The sequence below is a fragment of the Clarias gariepinus genome, chromosome 27 (assembly GCF_024256425.1).
Source record: "Clarias gariepinus isolate MV-2021 ecotype Netherlands chromosome 27, CGAR_prim_01v2, whole genome shotgun sequence".
Taxonomy (NCBI): Eukaryota; Metazoa; Chordata; class Actinopteri; order Siluriformes; family Clariidae; genus Clarias; species Clarias gariepinus.
The window spans coordinates 19890531-19914145 of NC_071126.1; the positions used below are offsets into that span (position 1 = coordinate 19890531).

At 39.1% G+C, this 23615-nt stretch overlaps 3 protein-coding genes across 5 annotated transcripts in view; 1 reads left to right on the plus strand and 2 right to left on the minus strand.

The window, feature by feature from the left end:
• Positions 1 to 2894: 2894 nt before the first annotated feature.
• Positions 2895 to 5815, minus strand: LOC128515359 (uncharacterized). The gene is made up of 7 exons (XM_053489509.1): positions 5762 to 5815; positions 5323 to 5667; positions 5079 to 5171; positions 3775 to 3846; positions 3545 to 3643; positions 3382 to 3419; positions 2895 to 3216 (listed from the first exon to the last, which is right to left on the minus strand). Exons 1-7 carry the CDS (start codon positions 5811 to 5813, stop codon positions 3106 to 3108), a joined length of 810 nt encoding a protein of 269 aa, XP_053345484.1. The 5' UTR covers positions 5814 to 5815; the 3' UTR covers positions 2895 to 3105.
• A 4257-nt stretch (positions 5816 to 10072) lies between these two features.
• On the plus strand, positions 10073 to 16359 carry serpina10a (serpin peptidase inhibitor, clade A (alpha-1 antiproteinase, antitrypsin), member 10a). Of its 2 annotated transcripts, none has more exons than XM_053488577.1 (5): positions 10073 to 10186; positions 12386 to 12955; positions 13812 to 14085; positions 14203 to 14350; positions 15781 to 16359. In XM_053488577.1, exons 2-5 carry the CDS (start codon positions 12391 to 12393, stop codon positions 15967 to 15969), a joined length of 1176 nt encoding a protein of 391 aa, XP_053344552.1. In that variant the 5' UTR covers positions 10073 to 10186; positions 12386 to 12390; the 3' UTR covers positions 15970 to 16359. The 2 variants fall into 2 exon arrangements, with proteins under 2 accessions (XP_053344552.1, XP_053344551.1); XM_053488576.1 differs by lacking the exon at positions 10073 to 10186 and adding an exon at positions 11717 to 11834.
• Positions 16360 to 16546: 187 nt separating this feature from the next.
• ppp4r4 (protein phosphatase 4, regulatory subunit 4) overlaps positions 16547 to 23615 on the minus strand; it is a 28958-nt gene continuing 21889 nt past the window's right edge. Inside the window, exons 20-25 of one of the 2 annotated variants that reach the window (XM_053489130.1) lie at positions 23338 to 23401; positions 22797 to 22877; positions 22622 to 22712; positions 21230 to 21291; positions 18869 to 19031; positions 16547 to 17105 (exon numbers count right to left, since the gene is read on the minus strand). In XM_053489130.1, the coding sequence (XP_053345105.1) occupies positions 17060 to 17105; positions 18869 to 19031; positions 21230 to 21291; positions 22622 to 22712; positions 22797 to 22877; positions 23338 to 23401 (507 nt within the window). In that variant the 3' untranslated portion in view covers positions 16547 to 17059. Of the gene's footprint in view, positions 17106 to 18844; positions 19032 to 21229; positions 21292 to 22621; positions 22713 to 22796; positions 22878 to 23337; positions 23402 to 23615 lie in introns of both variants that reach the window. The other variant, XM_053489131.1, reaches the window with a different exon arrangement.

Genomic DNA, 23615 nt, shown 5'->3' on the forward strand with positions numbered 1-23615 from the left:
AGAGAGGCGGGTGAAGCCAAGAGGCTTACAGTACACTGTCATGTAATGAGGGATGCAGGCAAATGCAGATGTTAGACATTTATATAAAAAAAATGAATAAATAAAATTAAAAAATGTAATTTAGTGAGGGATGCACATAAATGCAAATTTAAGGCACTTAATAATAAAACCCCACAAAAAAAGGAAAAAAACACCAAAAATAGAATCCAGAATAAACATGACACTTACACAACAACCATTACAACAGACTGGGACTTTGGACTGGGCTGAAGACTACATAAGCACACTAATAAACCACACCTGTATAGAACAGTAGATAGTTAAGCAAGATATGTTAAAATATAAATTAAAAGTCCCCAAAACTAACTGAAAAGTTCAAACAAACTCCCAAACAGTAACATGTAATGCTTTCCACCTGTGGCTTGTTATGCATTTTTTATTCATCTTCGTCTCTTTGTGTTAGCAAGGTGAGAGAGAGAGAGAGAGAGATTGTGAGTTCCAACACACTGAAAAACAGCAAGTGTGTGTACAGTATGTGTGTGTGCTGAAAAGCAACAATTTAATTCACCATCCATTTTTGAAAAAAAAATGTACTAAACTCAAAAATCCTTCTTTCATCCATTCGTTCCCCAAAACATGTAAGAACCGACACGCTGGGGCTGAAGCCCATCAGTCCTGTGTCACGCCAACAGTAAAGCATTCTGAGACCATTCATGTGTGAAGTCACTTCTCAGATGGTACAAAAACATCCTCCAAGAGCAACTTCTCCCAACCATAAAAGAACATGATGGAGCAAATTTCCAAAAGCAAAAGCAAAAGCCGCATAACTAAGTGACTAGGGGGAACAAAAACATTTTATATTGGGTCCATGACCAGGAAACTCCCAGACCTTAATCTCATTGAGAACCTGTGGTCAATGATCAAGGTGGACAAACAAAAACCCACAAATTTGGACAAACTCCAAGCCTTGATTATGCCATCAGTCAGGATGTGGGCCTAACAATTCAAGTCCACATGAGTTGGCGAATGAGATGACAAGATGGCCACAGGAGAGTGCACAGGAGAGAGGAATGCAAGAACTCATATGGCACGTCATGAAGAGACCAGTGGAGGAGAGCGAGCAACGCAGCCGAGCGGGGCAGGCTCTTATGTCCGCATAAGGAATGAACCCTTTAGCACACAGTCAAGACGTGAAGGATGAAGAAAACAACAGTGTTTAGGACAAGGAGAACCCACCTCACAGAGTAACTGGCTGGACAGAATCACCCGCAAGTAAAGAGCTCACCATCCAGAGGACATACTGCTGTTTCCACCAGCTGGCTTTGAGAGCAGTGCACCTATACTACCACCTGCCTTTGAGAACATTATGGTCTCTTCTTGCATGAATTTGAGGACATCATACCAGCAGCACCCAGATATGACACATCCACTGGGATTTAAGGACATCATGTGACAACATACTTCAGTCCTGAGAGTCCCAAAGTTCCAAAGATACCAGATGAATTGAATAATACAAAAATAAACCAATGAGTCTGAGTCCGAGACAGTGTGAGCACTCTCAACACATGTGTAGAAGTGTTACTGACTGTAGCAGCACTGTATGACATCATGCTATTAAAACAGTTAAACAGAAATAGCATTGTGGTTTCTGAGCTTTTTAGTGTTTTAATCAGCAGCTCACACTGACAAGGCCTCCACCCTCCTTCCCCCAAAACCCCCGCAATCTCTCCTCCGTCTCCACGTGCTACTCATGAGTTAACGATGAACCTGACCCCTTCTCCTCTCTGGTCCTGCTCGACCAATCCTGCCCTACATCTGGTAGGAGTTCTCATCACTTAAAAACACTCAAACTCTTCGAATGGCTCCATATGGACAGCATACTGTATGGATATCCATGAAACTGTCCTGTCTCAGCTAGTCAGCTAATTAGGTTTTATAGTTAGCTAGTTAGTTTCTCTTAATTTATGTTGTAGGTAGCACCTTGTTCCTGGAGGAACGTTGTTTCGTTTCACTGTGTACTAAACTGTATATGGTTGAAATGACAATAAAAGCCGACTTGAACTTGAAATCATAAACACGGCTGAAGATGTTAGATCATCTCAGGACTGCAACTGATACAGTTTTAACAGAAATTCTTAAACAGATGCAACTGCAGCACAATAATTAAAACTCTTATGAATGTACAGACTCAGCGAGCTCATTCTGGCTGTAGAGACGGGACACAGACGGAGACAGAAATAGAGACACAGACTGAGCCAGCAGTGCACACTTAATAAAACAGAGACAGAGCTGCACTTCCTCACTGAGTGCCCTAAATATCATCACAATCACTTTATTATTATCCTACTTTGTACTACTCTATTTTTATTTGTCTCTTTTTTATTATATTATATATTTTATTATTTATGTTTTACTTTTTATGATACTACTTTTTTTAATCTGTCTATTGCTATTATTCTTCTGAGTGATCTCTGAGCTTTGGCAACAATAATGTAAATATTTTTCAAGTAAATTACCATTGAATCTCGGATCTTTAACTCAGAAATGACTGACTGAATGCTGATATTAATAAGTTCTTCATAAGTGTATAAGTTCCTGTTCACACAACTGCATATTATAGTATAGTACAGGTCTAGATGAGAAGTTATTAATAATAATTAATATTATTAATTACACACAGATGAGGATGACCTCTTTTCTGAGTCTGCTTCGTCTCAAGACCCGGGACCTGTCCAGGGACCACAAGGATGTTTTACGCTCCTGGATTAGTGATCAGGATGTAACAAAATGAATTAATTGGCATATTTATTAATTAATTATAGAAACCAGGTAAATTTTTTTTAAGACGAATACAAACAAAACATCCAAATGTTAGACTTTTAGGGGGAAAACAGCTCTTGGGACGTTGAGAACAAAGTAATCAAAGTAAACAAAGTAAACAAAAAAAAAGAGTTATCAGGTAAGACAAAATAATAAAATTAAAACAGTTTGGAAATAATCATGAAACTTTCTGAAATTAAAAAAACAAGTTTTTGTCTGAATAACATATCTCTGTACAAACTGGGTGAATGATTGTTGTTTTCCAATTCTGACTTTTTTTCTCTTTTATCTATTGTATAGATATATAACTTGTGTATAAACGTCTTGATCGCTCGTGTCTCTGGATGTTCTGGAGGAATTCACAGCTGCATAGATTAACACATCTTCATCATCAGCCTGATAAGGAACAAGAGCCGTTTATAAACCAGAGCGGATTAAAAGAGTAAAAATAGTAATAAAATTTATATTTGTCTATTAAAATTCTCTGTACATTGTGGATTGTAGGTCAGATGTGTATTTATTTACCAGAACAGAATCACAATGAATAGAAGACTGGATTACCTGATTGGTGGGAGTTTGATGGTTGTTTGATGAAGAACCTGAGAAAGGATTCACATTCTGTTGACAACTCTATACATGAACCCCAATAATAATAATAATAATAATAATAATAATAATAATAATAATATGATAATGATGATAATAGTAATAAAAGTAAACAAACCTTTTCCTCGTTGTTTAAATAAAACTCCAATCAGAGCCACAATTACAATAACAGATATTATATTGGTGGCAATTAAGGCAATAATCAGATTCATATCTCCTGAAATAATAATAATAATAATAATAATAATAATAAAAACACTTGTATAAATATTAGATTACACAGGGAATGTTTTAACTATATTTCATATAAAAACTCTAAAAAAAAGTTTATTTCATTTATACTCTTACCGTTTCCACCATCTATAGCAGGAGATGTGATGTCGTGTGTTCCAGGTGTAAAACAGGGTTTTATCTCTTCACCTTTAGAAAGTAAAATGATTTATTAACAGAAAGTTTAATTTACAGAAAATTATGTTGTACAAAATGATTTGGTGGACAAAAACAAAGTAAATGTAAACATGTTACTGAACTTAAGTATCTCTTTTAAGTATCTGTTTAGTTAAATACTTCACTACATTATGTTACATGTCCTTACTTCTTACTTACAGTATGAGTGGAAAGAAATATGTGTAAAATTAGTGTAATTTGAAACACAAAAAGCACACGAATTAGGGAACAACAATCTTTATTTTTATTATCTGATTGCTTTGACTTGTTGGTTTCACCTATTTGACGTATCTAACTAACAAACACTAACTGTTACTGTGACGAGATCAGTGCAACAGCCTACAATACTGAGCTCCTGGAAACATGAGCAAAACAAATCCTGACTCTAAATCACCACCAACACACATGGGCTTATTTGAAAGAGTTATTCATAAAAAAATAAAATAAATAAAAACAGGATTCCTTCTGACGAGAATTCTCTGTTAAATCTGAGCCAGTAAGTCGAGTTAAACCCGAGTCGAGTTTTCTTTAACAAGTAATCCAATGTTAGTTTGCAGCACCAAAATCTCTCTTTGTGTTTGTGTTTTAAATTAATTCATGAATATGTCATGTGATTCACCAGTTAGTTAGCTAAGTTACCTGTAACGCTTGAGCAGTGAAGTGTCTCTACACCACAACCCAATATAACAACAGCAGCACAGACTGGAGATAATAATCAGCTATTTCCATTAGCGAGCTGTTTCACCTCAGTGTTTATAACGTATCAGGTGAACGCCCTAATATGGTAAAATGCTAAACATTTTAAGTTTCACCTGGACTTGGGTGAATAAAGTCTGTTTGATTAGTTTTTTACATGTAGCTGATGATGCTAAAGCAGTTAGCAGGTGGAGTGGAGTTCTACTTTAACCAAGTGAGATTCAGCTTCCACTGGCTGTGATCATAACCTCTGCTAAACTATCAAACACTCCAGTGTCTCAGTCCATCTATTACACACCAAACACATGAAACACTGATTTATATTCATCAAAGAGAACAACAGAATAATCACAAAGATAATCATATAACATTAGAGATATAATTAATCACAATAAACATTTAATATGTGACAAAAAATAAAAGTGAGTACTTTTACTCAAGTACAGGATTTGTGTACATCATCCACCACTGACAAAATAAAATGAAGTTTATTATATTAAAACTCTGACCCTCCCCATCTCTGCTGTTTGAACCCTGGTGTGTAACAGAGTGTGTGTTCTTGTTAAGTGTTCCAGGTGTAGGACAGGGTTTCATCTCTTCACCTTTACAAATAAATTGGAAAAGCAGCAAATAAACAGAAATGATACTAAATATGAATAATGTGAAATATTCAACATTTAATGCACATGTACACATAATTCTGGTTAAAGTGTTGATCTGGAATTAGCAGGTTATCAGAGTAAAACTGTTTACCTTCAAACTGCAGACGTGTTCCAGATGTGAACTTTACTGTACTTCCCACCACATATCCACAGAAATATTCTCCTCCATCATCTTCTCTTGTTTCATTAATGTTGAGATCAAACTTTTGGTCATTTACAGTAACACTGAAGCGGTTATCATTAAATCCCTCAAAAAATGTGTAGCCCAGATTGTTACTGAACGGTCTCACCAGAAACTGAGGCAATTCTCCAAAACTCTGTTTGTACCAAAATACATTATTGTGGTGTCTGTCCCTGCTGATGTTACACTCCATAGTTACAAATTCTCCATGCTTAACTGTTTTCACATGAAGCTCCTTGACGTTTGATGTTTTTACTGTAAAAATAAAATGTTTTATGATGTAATTACATAAATTAATTCAATATGTAAAATAACTATTTTAAATAAAAGTGTTTAAAATGTTCCTCACCAGTTGTGCAGAGACAAAGCAGAGAGTAAAGAGCCACAAAGAGTGTGATCATCGTTCCTGTTTAGACAAAGTGATAGTGAGGTAATGAACTTGTGTGTTCAGTAGAAAACCAGGTCCAGACTCACGCCTGATTGGATGTTTTGAAGCTGTGGACTGATTTGATTGGTCCATTAGCTGTAATGAGATGTGAAGCTCACAGTGAATTCTTGTCTATTCTGATGCTGTGATGAGTCACATGACTTTACAGATATGATCTACTGGAGCTCTATCAGTCCTGTGTGCTGGAACCTCTCTGATAGAAGAAGTTTAATGAAGTGCTTTTAGGTCAGCAGATCTAACAACCCCAAAGAGGAATAATGTGGAATCCTGCTGTGGGGGAGGGGCACTGTACCGACTTTTCACCAATCATCTGTCTAAATTAGAAATTTGAAATAAAGGGTTTTACAGTAAATGTCAGACTGTGTTTGGGGTTGCGGATCTTTATTCATAAATATAAAATAAACACGTCTCATGATGGACTAAAATCTTCTCTTTTACACGTATTCCTGATGACATGCTGCTTGAGTGCTGGAACTAAATAAAAAAATCCACAAATAAATATATAATTAAAAGGATGAGCCTTCCATCATGTTGCGTACACGTAACTGATGTACTGTATGGAATTGACCCTGTAAGTGACTCATGGCTCAGGATTAATTCCTCATGTGAAAACAAACCTCTGATTATAAGCTCCGCCCCCTAAACAAGGCTAAAAGCAGTCATGAGAGTGGACTCGAGTCTTTAGGCCGAGTGTGAAAACGCTCTTAACACATGTGTAGAAGTGTTACTGACTGCAGCAGCGCTCTCTCACATCATGTGGTTGTATCAGTTCTACAGAAATAACATTGTGGTTTCTGAGTTTCTGAGACTGAGTGTTTAATCAGCAGCTCACACTGACTTAACAGTCTGAATGTCTTCATGTTAGAAACTCAGACTAAAACACAAAAGAGCTGGAGTTCATTAATAAAAATATCTAAAATATCATGTAGAATGTTGAGAGACTATTTATTTAAACTGTACTAGAGACTGTGCTCTATCTGTGTGAGGTCTGTTATCCAACCTAAAGGACACAACAACAGAGAAATAAGTGGTATTAGATAAAAATCTAAAACCTGGGAGGGGCCGGTCTTGGCTCGTGACTAGTCTTGGGAGAGGTCATCATCATGGGAGCGTGCAGGAGCGGTTCCTCCGCGTGCTCCATCCTGCCACTCTGCCCACCGCCGCCTTTCGCCAGCCATGTGCTCGCATGCCAGCTGGGCACTGCCGATGGACCTGCACGTGCACACCTTCACTCTTTGCCTCCCCTTTCATCTTTCCTCCCTCTTTTAATCCTTTTCTACCCCATTTTTCTAAATAAAATGACCCTTTTTTCTGTTAGACCCAGCCTCGTGTCCGAACCCGTTACAAATGGGTATAATTTAGGTATAGCACATGTAGAAAAGCATGAGGCTCTCACTATTCCTGTACTGTGTCTGGGAAATAGGGAGCAGTAATGAATATCTACAGCAATAATTAAAAACTGATCATTAAACACATAGAACTGAAGGAGGGTGTACTTTCTTTATCCTCATGACTGTAGTGTGTTCATTTAGAGCTCCACTACTCATTTAGTCTAATTCTAGTATCTGATCAGTTCTAGTTCCATAAACACATTAAATGTAAGAGATGTAATGTTTATCAGTCCTAGCTTCAGATCAAAGGTACTGGCCGTGCATGTGATGATCATTTTATCTTCTAGTAATTCGATTATTAGAAGAAACGTTCTGAGAATTCCATCATGTGTGTTTGTGTTTATCTCGGGGGGAACAGACACAGTATTAATATGGTGGAACCTGGAACTTAAAGTACCAGTGTGGGGGGAGGAGGGGAGGACTGCAGAACTTCCTGTTAATGAGAAACAGGAACACTTTAATCATACACTGTTTAAACTTAATCCTCTTATTGGATTGGCTGATTGGCTGACTTGAATAAGTTGTGAGAGGTTTAAGTGTACTTAAAAAATTTAAAATAAAGGTTACAAACATAGAGTATGCACACACACACACACTGCAGATTAGTCTAATCTGCATGTCATTGGGCCATGAAAGGAATTGACCCCTTGACCCTGGAGGTGCGAGGTTAAAGTGCTAACCACTACATCATCGTGCCACCAAATATAACACTGGCAGGGTCTAAAACAGATTCTATAGCTTGGTTCAAACAAGAGGTTTGTATCAATAAACAATAATTAATAAACACTTTTACAGTAAACATTTGTGACATCACTGAGCTTCATGTGAAAACAGTAAATTGTGAATAAGATATAACTATCAATCTGTCCATCACACCACAATGGGGATGTGTGAGTGTGTTATGCCGCCCTTGATGTTGCATGTTGATCATCAGTTTGAAACAATGTATTTTCTTGGCTTCATGTATCTCAGAGGAGTCATGTGATAGACCACACCCTCCCTGCTTGGTAGATGGAGCCACTGTGACACAAACATTTGTATTTAAAACAGTTATTTGTTAAAAATGATGGCAAAATTCTTGAACTCCAGCCTTTTCCTGATGATTCAGCTACAAATAGCTTTTGTTAAATAGCTATATCATTCCAGCGTGTCCTCAATACACAGGTGTAGTGTGTCTGGCGCTCATTGGAATGATGCTCTGGTTTTCCAACCTACAAATTAATTATATCTTGATTGTCCTTAATAAGCTGTAATTAAATCTAAACTCTAAAAACTGCTGGGTTAAAAACAACCCAACCATAACCCAGCCGCTGGGTCACTATTAGACAGAACACATGCTGGGTTGTTTTGACCCAAGTGCTGGGTTTAACCATTTAACCCAGAATGTTGAGTACTGTAGTTCATCTGACCCATTCAGTGGGTTAAATTGACACTCATGCTGGGTTAAATGTTTAAAGTGCTGGGTTATTTTATTTGATCCAATCAGTGGGTAAAATTAACACTCGTGCTGGGTTGACACATTCCATTTGATTTTTTTTTTTTTCAAAAAAGATCCAAAATGTACACAACTTCACATAATGTAAATAGATTGTCACAGAATAAGAATTAGGCTATATAATAATAAGAGAAAACTCAATTTGGACAAAAATGTCAGGCAAAACCATATAATCCCAAGGTGACCATTTGTTAAATATAAAATAAACGTAACATAAACACTCTGTAAAACAATAAAAACAAGAGGCCCATGTAAATCTGTGTTGAATTGCATTTTTTTATTTTTTTTTTTGCATTTAATACAATGTTTAAAAAACACTATATAGAAGAACAATCCCCATCTTAACATTGCACTGTCGCCTTCTGGGAATCGAACCCGTCACATGTGTAGGGCTCATTAAAAGTAATAATTATAATTTTAATTAAATAAAAATAAGTTCTTAGTCATTGCTGCACTGCCTGAGCTTCATTAAGAAGATTCGGCTTCAAGTCTTTAACTTCAAGAATCGATTCAAAGAGCCGACTCACTTGTAAATGACTCATTATTGACATACATTATTGTACTGTATGTGTGAATGTGTGAACGGTTCTTCCGCCCCTGCTGGCGAAATGCTAGAACAGCAAGTGTCATGAATTATCAGGGAGGAAAATTTTTATAAAATATCATATTAAAGAATGTTAACTAGCGTATGGATGTGTAGAATGTGGAGATTCATTTTAGCTTCTGGCTACATTTAAAGCAATTAAAGTGTCGACAATTGTGTACTCTTAAGTACTAAAGTATATATATATATATATATAATGTTATCTAGCATATGGACAGATTTGTAGATTATTTTTAATATTCATAATAATAAACATATATGCTTTTTGGCTTCTTGGCTACATTAAAAAGTATTAAAGTGTCTAAAATTTAAGGCTCTCCCACCTTATAAATTATACAATTCCCAATACAAAATATTGTACAATATACAGATCAGAGATGTGGTTTATTCACCCAGATGTTATTTCAGGCTGTTATTTATAAATGTGATCATGTAAATAATCATGGGTGTTGCCAGGTTTATTATTATTATTATTATTATTATTATTATTAGTTGTTGTTGTTGTTATCAGGAAGCTGTTGTGCAGTGTGTGTGTGTGTGTGATAGATGAAGCCTCTCTCCTATAGGGGTGGTGTAAGAGCTGTAAGAGCTGCTGATGATCAGCCCATAATCCGGGTCTCTCTCTCTCTCTCTCTCTCTTTGTGTCTCTCTCTCTCTCTCTCTGTGTCTCTCTCTCTCTCTCTGTGTCTCTCTCTCTCTCTCTCTCTCTCTCTGTGTGTGTTTCTCTCTCTCTCTCTCTCTCTCTCTCTCTCTCTGTATTTCGGGATTATCTGGTTGAACAGCAGGACAGCAGGACCCCTCCCGGACCCGGACCCCTCCGTGTCTGCAGGTCACCTGTAAGTAGCGCGCGCGCGGTGTGAGAGGGGGTTGTTTGTTCTAATGCGGGTGTTGGTTATAAATCCCCGACACTCGGATGCGGTGGGTTGTGTAAGAGCTGTGTGTTTACATGCGACATTAACACCGACTCCTTTATTCTCGAACGTTTATAATCACACACACACACACACACACACACACCTGACATCGGATTAGAGTTATAATAAATATCAGTACTGATGGTTATAGACCGGTAGAGACGCACTGAACACATGACGTAAAGGCCTGGAAGAGGTGACGTCATCGTATCAACACACACGCGCGCACTTAAAATAGCAGTAATAGGAGTGATAATGTTGTAATAGAAGAATCAGTGATGTTCAGATGTATCTAGACATAATAATAATAATAATAATAATAATAATAAGGAATATAATGGAAGAGCAATGACAGTGTTGTTGTTGTTGTTTACGTCCTCTAAAAAAATGCAGGATTTTGGGATGGAAAATAAATAAGAGTGCACAAATCGACTTTGTCACTGGGGTGGTGCCCTCACCTTCACTCACACTCACTCACCTTCTAAACCGTTTAATCCTGTATTCAGTGTCGCGGGGGCCTGGAGCCTATTACAGGAGGCCTAGGGCACGAGGCGGGGCAGGGTACACCCTGGACAGGGTGCCAATCCATCACAGAGCACACACACACACGCACCCATTCACACACTACGGGCAATTTGGGAACACCAATTAGCCTAACCTGCATATCTTTGGACTGTAAAAGGAAACCGGAGACCCGGAGGAAACCCACCAAGCACAGGGAGAACATGCAAACTCCACACACACAGAGACGTGAATCGAACCTGGCCGGGAACCGAACCCGGACCCTGGAGGTGCAGGGCGACAGTGCTAACCACTACACACACCACCATGCCGCCCCGCCCTTACCTTCTATTCCCGCTAATACATAAAGCTGTATTTTATTTAAGAAAAAGCTTTAAATATACACTGTATATACATTAATAGGTTAAGAGCTCTAATGTGATATCAGTGAAATGCATAAAATTTAGAGATGATTAGCAACTTTCAGTTTGTTTTAAAGCAGTAGGTGCAAAAAGGCACCATAAATTAAGGTTAAGTCTAAATGTTTTGATTGTTTTATATGCAGAAATATTATAGTGTTGGAAATTGCTAATACTGGTAATATTATTGTGTGGCTGGAGCGGATTATCTGCATTTACATTATTTCCTATGAGACCATATATACATATATATATATATATATATATATATATATAGCAACATATCCTGAACAAACAGTATCAGTGAAATTTGCATTTTTTACCGGATTTTCTTCCTTTTATTATTATTATTATTATTATTATTATTATTATTTTATTAGTTTATACCTGGAAAGGCTTTTTACAGCAACATTCTCACACACATGCAGGGTCGGTATTGATCCGAGTGTGTGTGTGTGTGTGTGTGTGTGTGTTTAACCATTTTGTGCACTTTGGCCATGTAAACTTTAAAGCAGAACCCCAAGCCTCCAGCCTGTTCAGAGTTACACTGCGATTTCTGCCGCGTTGTCTCAGATAGATTAAAGCACAGTCTGGACTTTATCTGACCTTCTTCCACTTATTTACTCGGAGTGATACACAGATAGATAAAGGTAAAGAAAGAGTTAATCAGGGTTACACAGTGATTAATCTCATGCTTTCATATCCAATGTAGCAGACCGTATACAATAGCAGACATAAATCTGAAGATTTTACTTGTAACATTATAGTGTATAATGTTGCTAATGTTCAGATATAATGCAGGCTTTGGTTGAAATATTATTATCAGCAGACAATTAATATTCATTTAAGAAGAGCAATAATAAAAACTATTTACCAAAGACAAAATGCGTGTCAAAGAAACAGTTTAATATTTTTGGCAATTTTCCATTTAATGTACAAATTATTTACAAAGGAACATAGTTTTACCACCAAGTTGCCACTGTTGAACCCTTGACCGAGGCCCCTCACCCTGTCTGCTCCAGGGGGCGCTGTATCCTTGCTGACCCTGCACTCTGACCAGAGCTTTCTAACTGGGATATGTGTAAAAATGATTTCACTGTACTGTAAAGTACAAGTGACAAATAATCAAATTAGTATAACTTTTTTGTTTGTTTAAAACTATTAAATTCCTGTGATTCTCTGTTCCTTTTTCCTTCAACAGAAGCCATGGAGAACATCTTCATTCTCCTCGGCGTAACCCTCCTCGCCACAGGCATTGATGGTCAGACGCAGAGCTCCGGAATACAGGAGCTGGCCACCAGGAGCGCAGACTTCGGCACGGCGCTGTACCGGACAATCGCTAGCACGAATGATGATAACTTTGTGATCTCACCTTTAGCAGCCTCCCTGAGCCTCGCGTCTCTGGCAGCAGGAGCTGGAGAGAACACACGCCAAGAGCTGCTCCAAACCTTAAAACTGGCTCCTATGGAAATGGACACGGAGCCGGACCGGATCCCAACATTGCTGCAGGAGATGAGGGAATCTGTAGCTCAGACTGTAGCATCGGGTTTGTTTATCAGCCAGCAGGTGCAGGTCGAGTCCAGCTTCAGCAGCCAGGTGAAGACGTTCTACAGCACAGATGTGAAGAGTGAGGATTTCTCCAAGGTACAGGCCACTAAAGAAAGCATTAATGAGTATGTCACCGGAAGCACCGGGAACAAGATCAGGGAGGTGCTGGACACCGTGGATCCTCAAAGCCAGCTCATGCTCATTAGTGCTGCATATTTTACAGGTGAGGAACAATCAGGTGCTTCATTGTTCTTTTCCTCGGATTTTGTGTTTCCTGGTGTTATGTTTTAGATAATTAAGGACTTGATTCAAGAACCAGAGAACTTTAAACCAAACGCATTATGATGTGTGCATAACTATAGATACCCACATAAGAAATTCAGAAGTCTGAAGATTCTATGTGTTTTAAGCAGCTCCATGTTATTGCAGCATTCACATTATTGCTCACTATTTTACCTAGAACATCTCATGTGTTCGACTTTTACACAAAAGGGTTCTTCATGGGTTCTTTAACTTATTGAAAAAAAAAGAGAGACAATGGTGATTGAAGACAAATGACTGTTACATCTGGCTCCTTCAGAAATAGATGGAGAACCGGACTAGATCCCAATAAGATGAGGGAAAATGGGTTCTGCAAGGTTTTCTTAAAAGTTCACAGCTTTCAACACAATGGTTTATTTAAAAAAAATCCTTCTAGTAGTGGATCACATTGTTTCAACAGTTCTTAGAATTCCAAAGGCTCTCTCTCCTTCAAAGGAATAAACAAGGAACCCTTACGAGTTCTACATTTTAACAGGGCACACCACGTTGTGTTATAACACCTGTAGAGCTGCTTTAAAATGTAGACCTGATTTCTATCAGGATAGATGGGGAACCAGAGCAGATCATGCTGCACCACCAGATTTCGGAAACGGGGTTCTTTAGGGATTCTTTGAGATTTTAATGAAAAATCAAAAGCTTCTAGATAAAAAAAATAGGTTGACCGTTTTAAGGTTCTACACAGAATTCTAATATTTCCTTTAGACAAAAACTCATAAGGATTCTAAGGTTATGGTGTATGATGTATTTTCTCTGACCAGGCCAGTGGAAGCTCCCGTTCAATGCCAGCTTCACCCAGCAGGAGCGGTTCTATGTTGACAAGTACCACGTCATCCAGGTTCCTATGATGGTCCGTTCAGATAAATACTACCTGGCGTATGACCCGGCTCTAAAGGTGGGCATTCTGAAGCTGCCATGTACTGATGGTACCGCCATGCTGGTCCTTCTGCCAGATGAAGAAGTAGATTACACATCTGTGGACGAAGCGCTGACAGCCGAAGTGTTCCTCAGATGGGTAGCAAAGCTGAAGAGAACGTATGTCTGGAATCATTTATTACACATCATTCTAATAGCCAATATAGAAACTGATTTTGAGATACTGTAACACACTAGTGATTGAATAGTAATGTGTCTTTTGTTATGTCATCACAGGAAGTTAGAAGTGATGCTGCCGAGGTTCTCTGTGGAGTATTCCTTCTCTTTGAAGAAAAGCCTTACCAGTCTGGGCTTTACCAAATTTCAGGATACTGGTGCAGATTTGTCAGGAATCAGCAAAACCTCAGAGCTGAAACTTTCTGAGGTAGCGTATATGCATTTTTGATCAGTAGTGGGCAGCAGTGTGTGGTGGTTGGGTTTGGTGGGTTTTGTGGTGGTTGGGTTTGGTGGGTTTTGGAGGGTCAACAACCTAAGAGTGAGAACAATGTACTGTAATGAAGAGGAACCGTAATTTTTACACAGCCCTTAAATGTTTTCTTACTACTTTTCTTACACAATTTTTAAAATTATATACCAAAATTCCCACAGAAACTCTGACCACGCCCACCAACTCCCACAAAAAATCTAACCATTCCAGGACCCCAATGAAACTCTGACCATGCCTGTGACTCTCACTGAAGCTCGAACTATACCCCATGACCCCGAAATAAACTCTAACCACACCCACCGACTCCCACTGAAATGCTGCCAATGCCCCATAGACTCTCACTGAAACTCTCTCTATGCCTACAGTCTCCCACATAAATTTTGACCACACCCACTGACTCCCACTGAAATACTGCCCAGACTCCCACTGACACTCTGAATGCACTCGCTGACTTCCACTGACATTCTGACCAGGTCCCCTAGTCCCACTGAAAACTCTGACGATGCCCCTAAATCCCATCGTAACCACCATAAACTCCTTCTGAAAGGTTGCCCATACCCATAGATCCCCACTGAAAATCTAACCACACCCACTGACTCCCACTGAAATGCTGCCCATGCCCCATAAACTCCTACATAAACTCTGAACACACCCAAGGACTCCCTCTGAAATGCCCCATAGATTTCCACTGAAACTCTGACCATGCCCATTCCCACATAAACTCTTAACACACTCCCTGAATCCCTCTGAAATACTTCCCTTGCTCACAGACTCCCACTAAAAAAACTGAACACACCCACAGACTTCCACTGACACTCTAATCACACCCATCAACTCTACTGAAACTCTGGCCACACCCATCAACTCCCTCGGAAATGTTGCCCGTACCCATAGACTTCCATATAAACTCTGACCACACCCCTAAGTCCCACTGAAACTCTGACAATGCCCTTAAGTCCCCCATGCACACAGACTCCTATATAAACTATAAACACACCCACTGACACCCTCTGAAGTGCTGCCCAAACCCAGAGATGTCCACTGACACTCTCACCACACCCACCAATGGCAACTAAAAACACTGGCCATGCCTTCATGTCCTACTAAACCTCTGACCATACCCACAGACTCGCTCTGGAATGTTGGCTATACCCATAGATTCCCACTGAAACTATGACCAACCCACTGAAAACTGACCACCAAGTTCAGATAAAACTCGGCCACACCCATTGACTTACACTGAAACTCTTACCATTCGCACAGCTATTAAAATAGTGTGCAATGCACCTGCATGATTCAATTATTTAAAATAAAAATATAGGACAATATAATCTGATATGATTTGATCTTGCCTCTCCTGGTTGCAGGCACTGCAGAAGGTCCTGGTTGAAGTGGATGAGCAAGGAAGCTCTTCAGCTCCGTCCTCCAGCAGCCTCTTCATGGAGACTCTTCCTCCGAGGCTCACTTTCAATCGACCTTTCTTGTTTCTTATCTATCACGAGGCCACTAAAAGCCTTCTGCACATGGGCCGCGTTATTGACCCTACTAAGAAGTAGTCATGTTTGAATCATGCATGACCTGAAACATATTCAGCATACCCTATTCTTCTGTCAACTGATTAGCATTACTGGAATATGCATTGCACGGAAGTTAATGTCTGGAATATAATGTAATACAGTACTCACTCTTCTATATACACTTATCTATAATTATCTAGTTCACCTGTTTAAAAGACATAATTACCCACTATACCACATGCTACAGATTCTACAGATTCTGATACAGTAGGTCATGAGATAACAGCGTCTTTCATTTTAATGCTCGTAACATGTATGTGTAATCATGTATCATATGTAACATTAATGGAAGGAATCTCAAGTTCAGCTAAAGCTGTAATTTTAGTTTTTCTCGTTACATTCTTCAATAAATCAAAGTTGTAATCATTATCTGTTTACTGTCGTACAAGAGGAATTAAACACTTGAGTATATAATGATTTAGGAAAAATTACAAGTATTAATGTATCTATTTCTTCATCCCACTTCATGTTCAATTGCTTACTTCTATCAAAATTCAGTGCAAAGCTCTTTAATAAGTTATACAGAAAGTGAGCAAAAACTTCAAGAAGTCAGGAACAGTGTTCACCATGGGCTTTATTGTTTGCGTTCTGAGTTTTCGTGAATCACTAGGGTGCTTTAAAGCACCAGGAACAATCTCACTGGTGGAAATGGAGAGTCCCAGAACTCCTAAAGGTGGTGCTCAGTCATAAAAATACACACTTTTATCCTAGCAAGTCGGAAAATATTATAAAACAAAGATTCTGCAAAGCATGCTATAATACAAAAAGAAAAAAAAATCAAAATAAATGACTCAATAAATAAAATACATCATATTACCTATTACTTTTGCTTTTTTTTGGACAAATGATACAAGTTTTGGTGTGGAATAAGGCAGAGATGGATCGATGTTTACTTGTGAGAAGAGTCCTGGTGCCTTATTTTTCCTCCTCCACAGCCTGAGCATGAGAGTTCAGCTGGTTCTGCTCCAGAGGAGGAACGAGGGATGAACACAGCGTCCTAAAGGCAAATGTACGACCGCCTGGTTCTCCCTTAGGCTCCATGTCGAGGTCCTCTCACCTGAATGGTACATCACTCCCTTCCAGACTGCATGCCGAACGAGTTAGACTTCCTTTGTCTTACATATACAGTGAGGGGGAAAAAAAAAGAAAATGTTAACACGTTGAGACAGAATATCATAATACTTTAAATGTAAAATTGTATAACCCAAAGCAAAATAGGATCATTTACATGAGTTTAGCCCTTCTTTATCTTAGGGCAAAAATGTGCAAATACTCTATATTTAGATAGAGAGCCATAGATAAGTATTTACACCCTTCTTCACCCTATTTTGACGGTGCCGCTAAGTTGGTTGTCCACATAATTGGCTGACTAATTAAAGTGTGCAGTGTCATGTGATCATGTGATATAAATACACCTTGTGTGCCCCTATGTAACATGTCAGCAATGTCTCATTAACATGGAGAGAGATGGTGTGAAACATTGCAGACATTTAATATACAGTAACTATAAAAAGATAAAAATAAAATAAAATAAATGTTATAAATCTTGTAGTTGCTAGAATAAAGTATTTGGGAACACAGCGCTTTAAAATAATTAATATGCACATGGCTTATTCCTTACTTATTTTATACACAGCTATAAAGCAAACAGATTTTCCATGCACGATTTATAGCAAACTTGACTCAAACATGTTTTTCCTTGTCTGATCTGGCCAAACAAACTTGCAGAATCTCTAACTACGCCCATATAAACCTGTGGAAACTTTAACTACATTAATAAACCTGTAGAAACTCTAACTATGCCTATCTAAACCTGCATAAACAATGACTCCACCAATTTAAACTTGCGAAAGCTTGTACATTCAATCCTGCAGAAGTTCGCAAAAGCTCTAACATTCATCCAAACCAGCAAAAACTGTCTCATGAATACATTCACAACATGCAAAAAAGCTGAATACGTCCATCTAAACTTGCAGTGACTATGACTACACCCACGCATACCTGCAGAAACTCTACCTGCATCCATCCAAACCTGCACAAACGCTGACTATGCCAATCCAAACCTATAGAAACTGTAACCTTTCCCCATCTAAACCTGCAAAACACTGACCATTTAAATTTGCTAAAGCTCTGCCCATTAAAACCTGTAAAAGATGTAATTATTCCCATCCAAACCTGCAGAAACTGTAACTATATCCATCCAAACCTGAAAGAACCCAAACTACACACATCCTTTTTCTTCTTTGTCTTTCGGCTGTTCCCTTTCAGGTGTCGCCACAGCGAATTATCTGCCTCCATCTAACCCTATCCTCTGCATTCTCTTCTCTCACACCAACTAACTTCATGTCCTCTCTTACTGCATCCATGAATCACCTTTTTGGTCTTCCTTTAGACCTCCTGCCTGGCAGTTCCAACCTCAGCATCCTTCTACCGATATATTCACAATCTCTCCTCTGAACATGTCCAAACCACCTCAATCTGGCCTCTCTGACTTTTTCTCCAAAACATCTAACATGGGTTGTTCCTCTGATGAACTCATTCTTGATCCTTTCCATCCTTGTCACTCCCAAGGGGAACCTCAACATCTTCAGATCTGCTACCTCCTACTCTGCCTCCTGTCTTTTCTTCAGTGCCACTGTCTCTAAGCCGTAGAGCATCACATCCAAAACTGCAGAAACTCTAACCACACCCTTCTAAACTCCTGACTCCACAAACCCAAACCTGCAAAAACTCGGACTACACCCACCCAAACCTGAACAAGCTCCGACTACCCCCATCTACTTATCCAGCAACTCTGGCTACAACCATTCACTTTTCCATCCTCTGACCACGTCCACTCATAGCCGAAACATACCGTCTTTACAGATTCGAAACATACATGGAGAGTTTTCTAGACTGTGTGTCTTTGCTGCTGTTGCTGCGATGTTCTACAGAGCTGCTCGTGTTACTGCGGATCAGCACAGGCATGGACGAGGTGGAGGGAGTCTGGGACAGCGATGTGGACGAGGACGCCACAAAATGATGGGGTCTCAGGGCATCATCTAGGAGACAAAGTGGTGTCGACATGTTAGACTGCAGAATCCTTTTCAGTAATGTGGGCAAGCATGTATTTAAGAAAAGTAAATATGGGTTCAGTTAAATGGTAAATGTTACAACTTAGGATTACTTAAAACTCTCTTCTCATTTTACTTCTCTTCCAAAAATCCCATTTGTCCAAAATATTTTAGTGTTTTCTCAGCCCCCAGAACACACGGTGGTATGATAGAGCACTAGAAAACACGCGCTGGTCTACAGTATATACAGTGGCTTGCAAACGTATTCGGCCCTTGAACTTTTTATTCGGCCCTTGACTAATATTGCTGGGAGAACATAGGATATTATGGGATTTAGCTGTATACCTAGAAAAGTGTTGCCATGTGTCGCTAGGGAAGATTATCTCTTATTGAATGCAACAAGAAATACAGTGGCTTGCAAAAGTATTCGGCCCCCTTGAACTTTTCCACATTTTGTCACATTACAGCCACAAACATGAATCAATTTTATTGGAATTACACGTAAAAGACCAATACAAAGTGGTGTACACGTGAGAAGTGGAACGGAAATCATACATGATTCCAAAATTTTTTTACAAATAAATAACTGCAAAGTGGGGTGTGCGTAATTATTCAGCCCCCTGAGTCAATACTTTGTAGAACCACCTTTTGCTGCAATTACAGCTGCCAGTCTTTTAGGGTCTGTCTCTAACAGCTTTGCACATCTAGAGACTGAAATCCTTGCCAATTCTTCTTTGCAAAACAGCTCCAGCTCAGTCAGATTAGATGGACAGCGTTTATGAACAGCAGTTTTCTTGCCACAGATTCTCGATTGGATTTAGATCTGGACTTTGACTGGGCCATTCTAACACATGGATATGTTTTGTTCTAAACCATTCCATTGTTGCCCTGGCTTTATGTTTAGGGTCGTTGTCCTGCTGGAAGGTAAACCTCCGCCCCAGTCTAAAGTCTTTTGCAGACTCCAAGGTTTTCCTCCCAGATTGCCCTGTATTTGGCTCCATCCATCTTCCCATCAACTCTGACCAGCTTCCCTGTCCCTGCTGAAGAGAAGCACCCCAGAGCATGATGCTGCCACCACCATATTTGACAGTGGGGATGGTGTGTTCAGAGTGATGTGCAGTGTTAGTTTTCCGCCACACATAGCGTTTTGCATTTTGGACAAAAAGTTCCATTTTGGTTTCATCTGACCAGAGCACCTTCTTCCACATGTTTGCTGTGTCCCCCACATGGCTTGTGGCAAACTGCAAACGGGACTTCTTATGGTTTTCTGTTAACAATGGCTTCTTCTTCCATAAAGGCCAACTTTGTGCAGTGCACGACTAATAGTTGTCCTATGGACAGATTCCCCCACCTGAGCTGTAGATCTCTGGAGCTCGTCCAGAGTCACCATGGGCCTCTTGGCTGCATTTCTGATCAGCGCTCTCCTTGTTCGGCCTGTGAGTTTAGGTGGACGGCCTTGTCTTGGTAGGTTTACAGTTGTGCCATACTCCTTCCATTTCTGAATGATCACTTGAACAGTGCTCCGTGGGATGTCAAGGCTTTGGAAATCTTTTTTTAGCCTAAGCCTGCTTTAAATTTCTCAATAATTTTATCCCTGACCTGTCTGGTGTGTTCTTTGGACTTCATGGTGTTGTTGCTCCCAATCTCTTGGACAACCTCTGAGGCCGTCACAGAGCAGCTGTATTTGTACTGACATTGAATTGCACTCTATTTAGCCATTAGCTCTCATCAGGCAATGTCTATGGGCAACTGACTGCTCTCAGACCAAAGGGGGCTGAATAATTACGCACACCCCTCTTTGCAGTTATTTATTTGTAAAAAATTTTTGGAATCATGTATGATTTTCATTCCACTTCTCAAGTGTACACCACTCTGTATTGGTCTTTTACGTGGAATTCCAATGAAATCAATTCATTTTTGTGGCTGTAATGTGACAAAATGTGGAAAAGTTCAAGGGGGCCGAATACTTTTGCAAGCCACTGTATTTCTTGTTGCATTCTATAAGAGATAATCTTCCCTAGCGACACATGGCAACACTTTTCTAGGTATACAGCTAAATCCCATAATATCCTATGTTCTCCCAGCAATATTAGTCTTTAATATGAAATACACATACCTACTTCAGTACCTTGTCACTTCAGTAAACAGCTTTTACAGATATATTATGATGAATTACTTATAATTACCATTCATTGTGATTATGGAGCTCTTCCCTGATCCAGGACAGCTTCCTGATTCCTTTACTTTTCTACGAAATTGTACAAATTGTGTTAATTAACTTTGTAAAACAATAAGACGTGTAATAACATTTATAACAGTCTTTAGGGCAAGACATTACAGCTAGAAACAGCATGTTTACTCACGTCAAACTGTTGTAATAAAAATGATCAAAACTTTTAAGGAAATTATGGTTTTGTTTTTGCAATCTTGGCAACAATCTTGGCAACTATTGTATAATCAAAGTTTAATTGGTTCACTCAATTCACCAGGACATCATGCTACCATATACAGCACGCCACTGAAAAGCCTGTTTCCTGCTATAGTGTACAGTATGTCAGTTTATGTTGCACAGGTGAGTTTTACTTAAACCACACTAACTGGGTCTCCCTTCATGAGCAGCACTCATAAAAATGTACCTATGCTGTTTTATTCCTGATTAGCGGAACATTACAAAGGAATGTCTCAAATTGTTGGATCTACTGTTTATCATCCATATATTCACCATTCAAGCAGTCATCATGAACAACGGGTGGCTGTGAGGACCCATGACTTCACGCCATCTGTCATCGCTGTAAGGGAAAGATACGCTGCTGAGGCCTCAACCTTCTTGCAACCTCCCAGACACACACTCACCCACTATGGGCAATTTGAAAGCGGAAATAAGCCTACAGTGTATGTCTTTGGACTGTGAGAGGAAACCAGAGTGGTGATTTGAACTGCCAACCTTTTAGATGCTAGGCGACAACACAGATTCAGTAACCAAGAAAACTTTGTGGCCTAATCAGTGATAATATTCACCTTTATAAAATTAATATTTAAAATCTATTATTCATAGGAAAGACTTTGGTTTTGTAAAGCATGCAGAGTTACACACATTAATTTTAGAAAAACTTAAATTTGGGTCAATAAATGTAAAGCTTTAACGTGGAAGATAAATGCAGCAGATTTTGTCACGATAAATTGACAAAAATAAAAATCATGACCTTGGTACTATGTATAAATATTACCATAATCACTTCATCCATCCATGTAGGAACATCTGTAGTCCAACTAGGGACCATGTAATCCAATGGTGACCATTTTATTTATTCCCATTTTACACCCGTGGTAGGACCTCCGGTCAACATTTACACACACATTCACACACTACGGACAATTTGGCGCCAATTACTGTAGTCTAATCTGCATGTCTTTGGACTGTTGGAGGAACCCGGAGTCCCCGGAGAAAACCCATCAAGCACGGTGAGAACATGCAAAATCCATGCACACAGACTGCGAGGCGGGATATTTTATCAAGCTATTCAAAATTCAAAATAAACTCAAAATTTTCAACATGGAAGTCAAACTTTTCTACTCACAGGGCTTTATCAGAGTTGGACATTTTTGGGGTGCTCGGGTGGCTACTGAGGGAACGACTGCGAGCCAGTTTGGCTCTCCGCATCTCCTTCCCTGTAATCATCATCATCATTGTTATTATCATCATCATCATCACATCCAATATAATGTTTTCCTTCTGTCAGAGATCACACTAACCAGTTGATGTTGACAGGGTGGCTCCAGATGTGGAACCAGACATGCCCTTGGAACCAGACAGTCCTGCTTTGCTGTCTCGTCCTGCACAGAAGATCAGAGCACTGTCTCTAATGTATGAATTTGTATTGTTTCTATAGTATGAGCTCATTCACAGGAAGTCCATTCCATCTTTAAGCTTCCTGGCAAAATGAAGCCTTTTTTTCTGATGAGTTTCAGTTCTTATGGACACAGAGCTGTTTAGTCCCAATCCTGTGTGTTCTCATCACATTGCGTGTGTATGGAATTGTTTAAGTGATCTCCATTCATAAAAATTTTTTTCAACTACATTTCTTCTACAAGCTTGAGGGTTCAGCACTATCCTCCCAGGTTTAGCTGATGTGTTGAAGGGTTCTTAGCCCAGTTCCAGGAATTTCAAATGTCTTAATTGTTTTCTGTGCTTGCTGCAGCACAATAATTAGCCCCCTATGAATTGGTGACATCTTTTTGGCCAGGTGGTCTATATTTTATACTATATGATCCTAAATGAATGTTGGTTGCTTACTCTTTTTTTCGCTGTGCTTCTCTCCTGTCAGTTTCGCTTCACTCTGCTGACGTTCGAGCAGTTCCTGTGGAGTACAAAAGCGGGAAAGAAACTAACAATGTTACCACTAATATATGAACACTGCTAAACTTTTAAACTGACATTTAGCTGGTGTTAATATTGTATAAATATCTGACTGATTTGTCTAGGTGATCCTTTTTATTTTAGAAATAAAACTAAATATTGATGATGTTCTACCAACATTACCCATAGTTCAATATGAAAAAAAAAACTGTCTT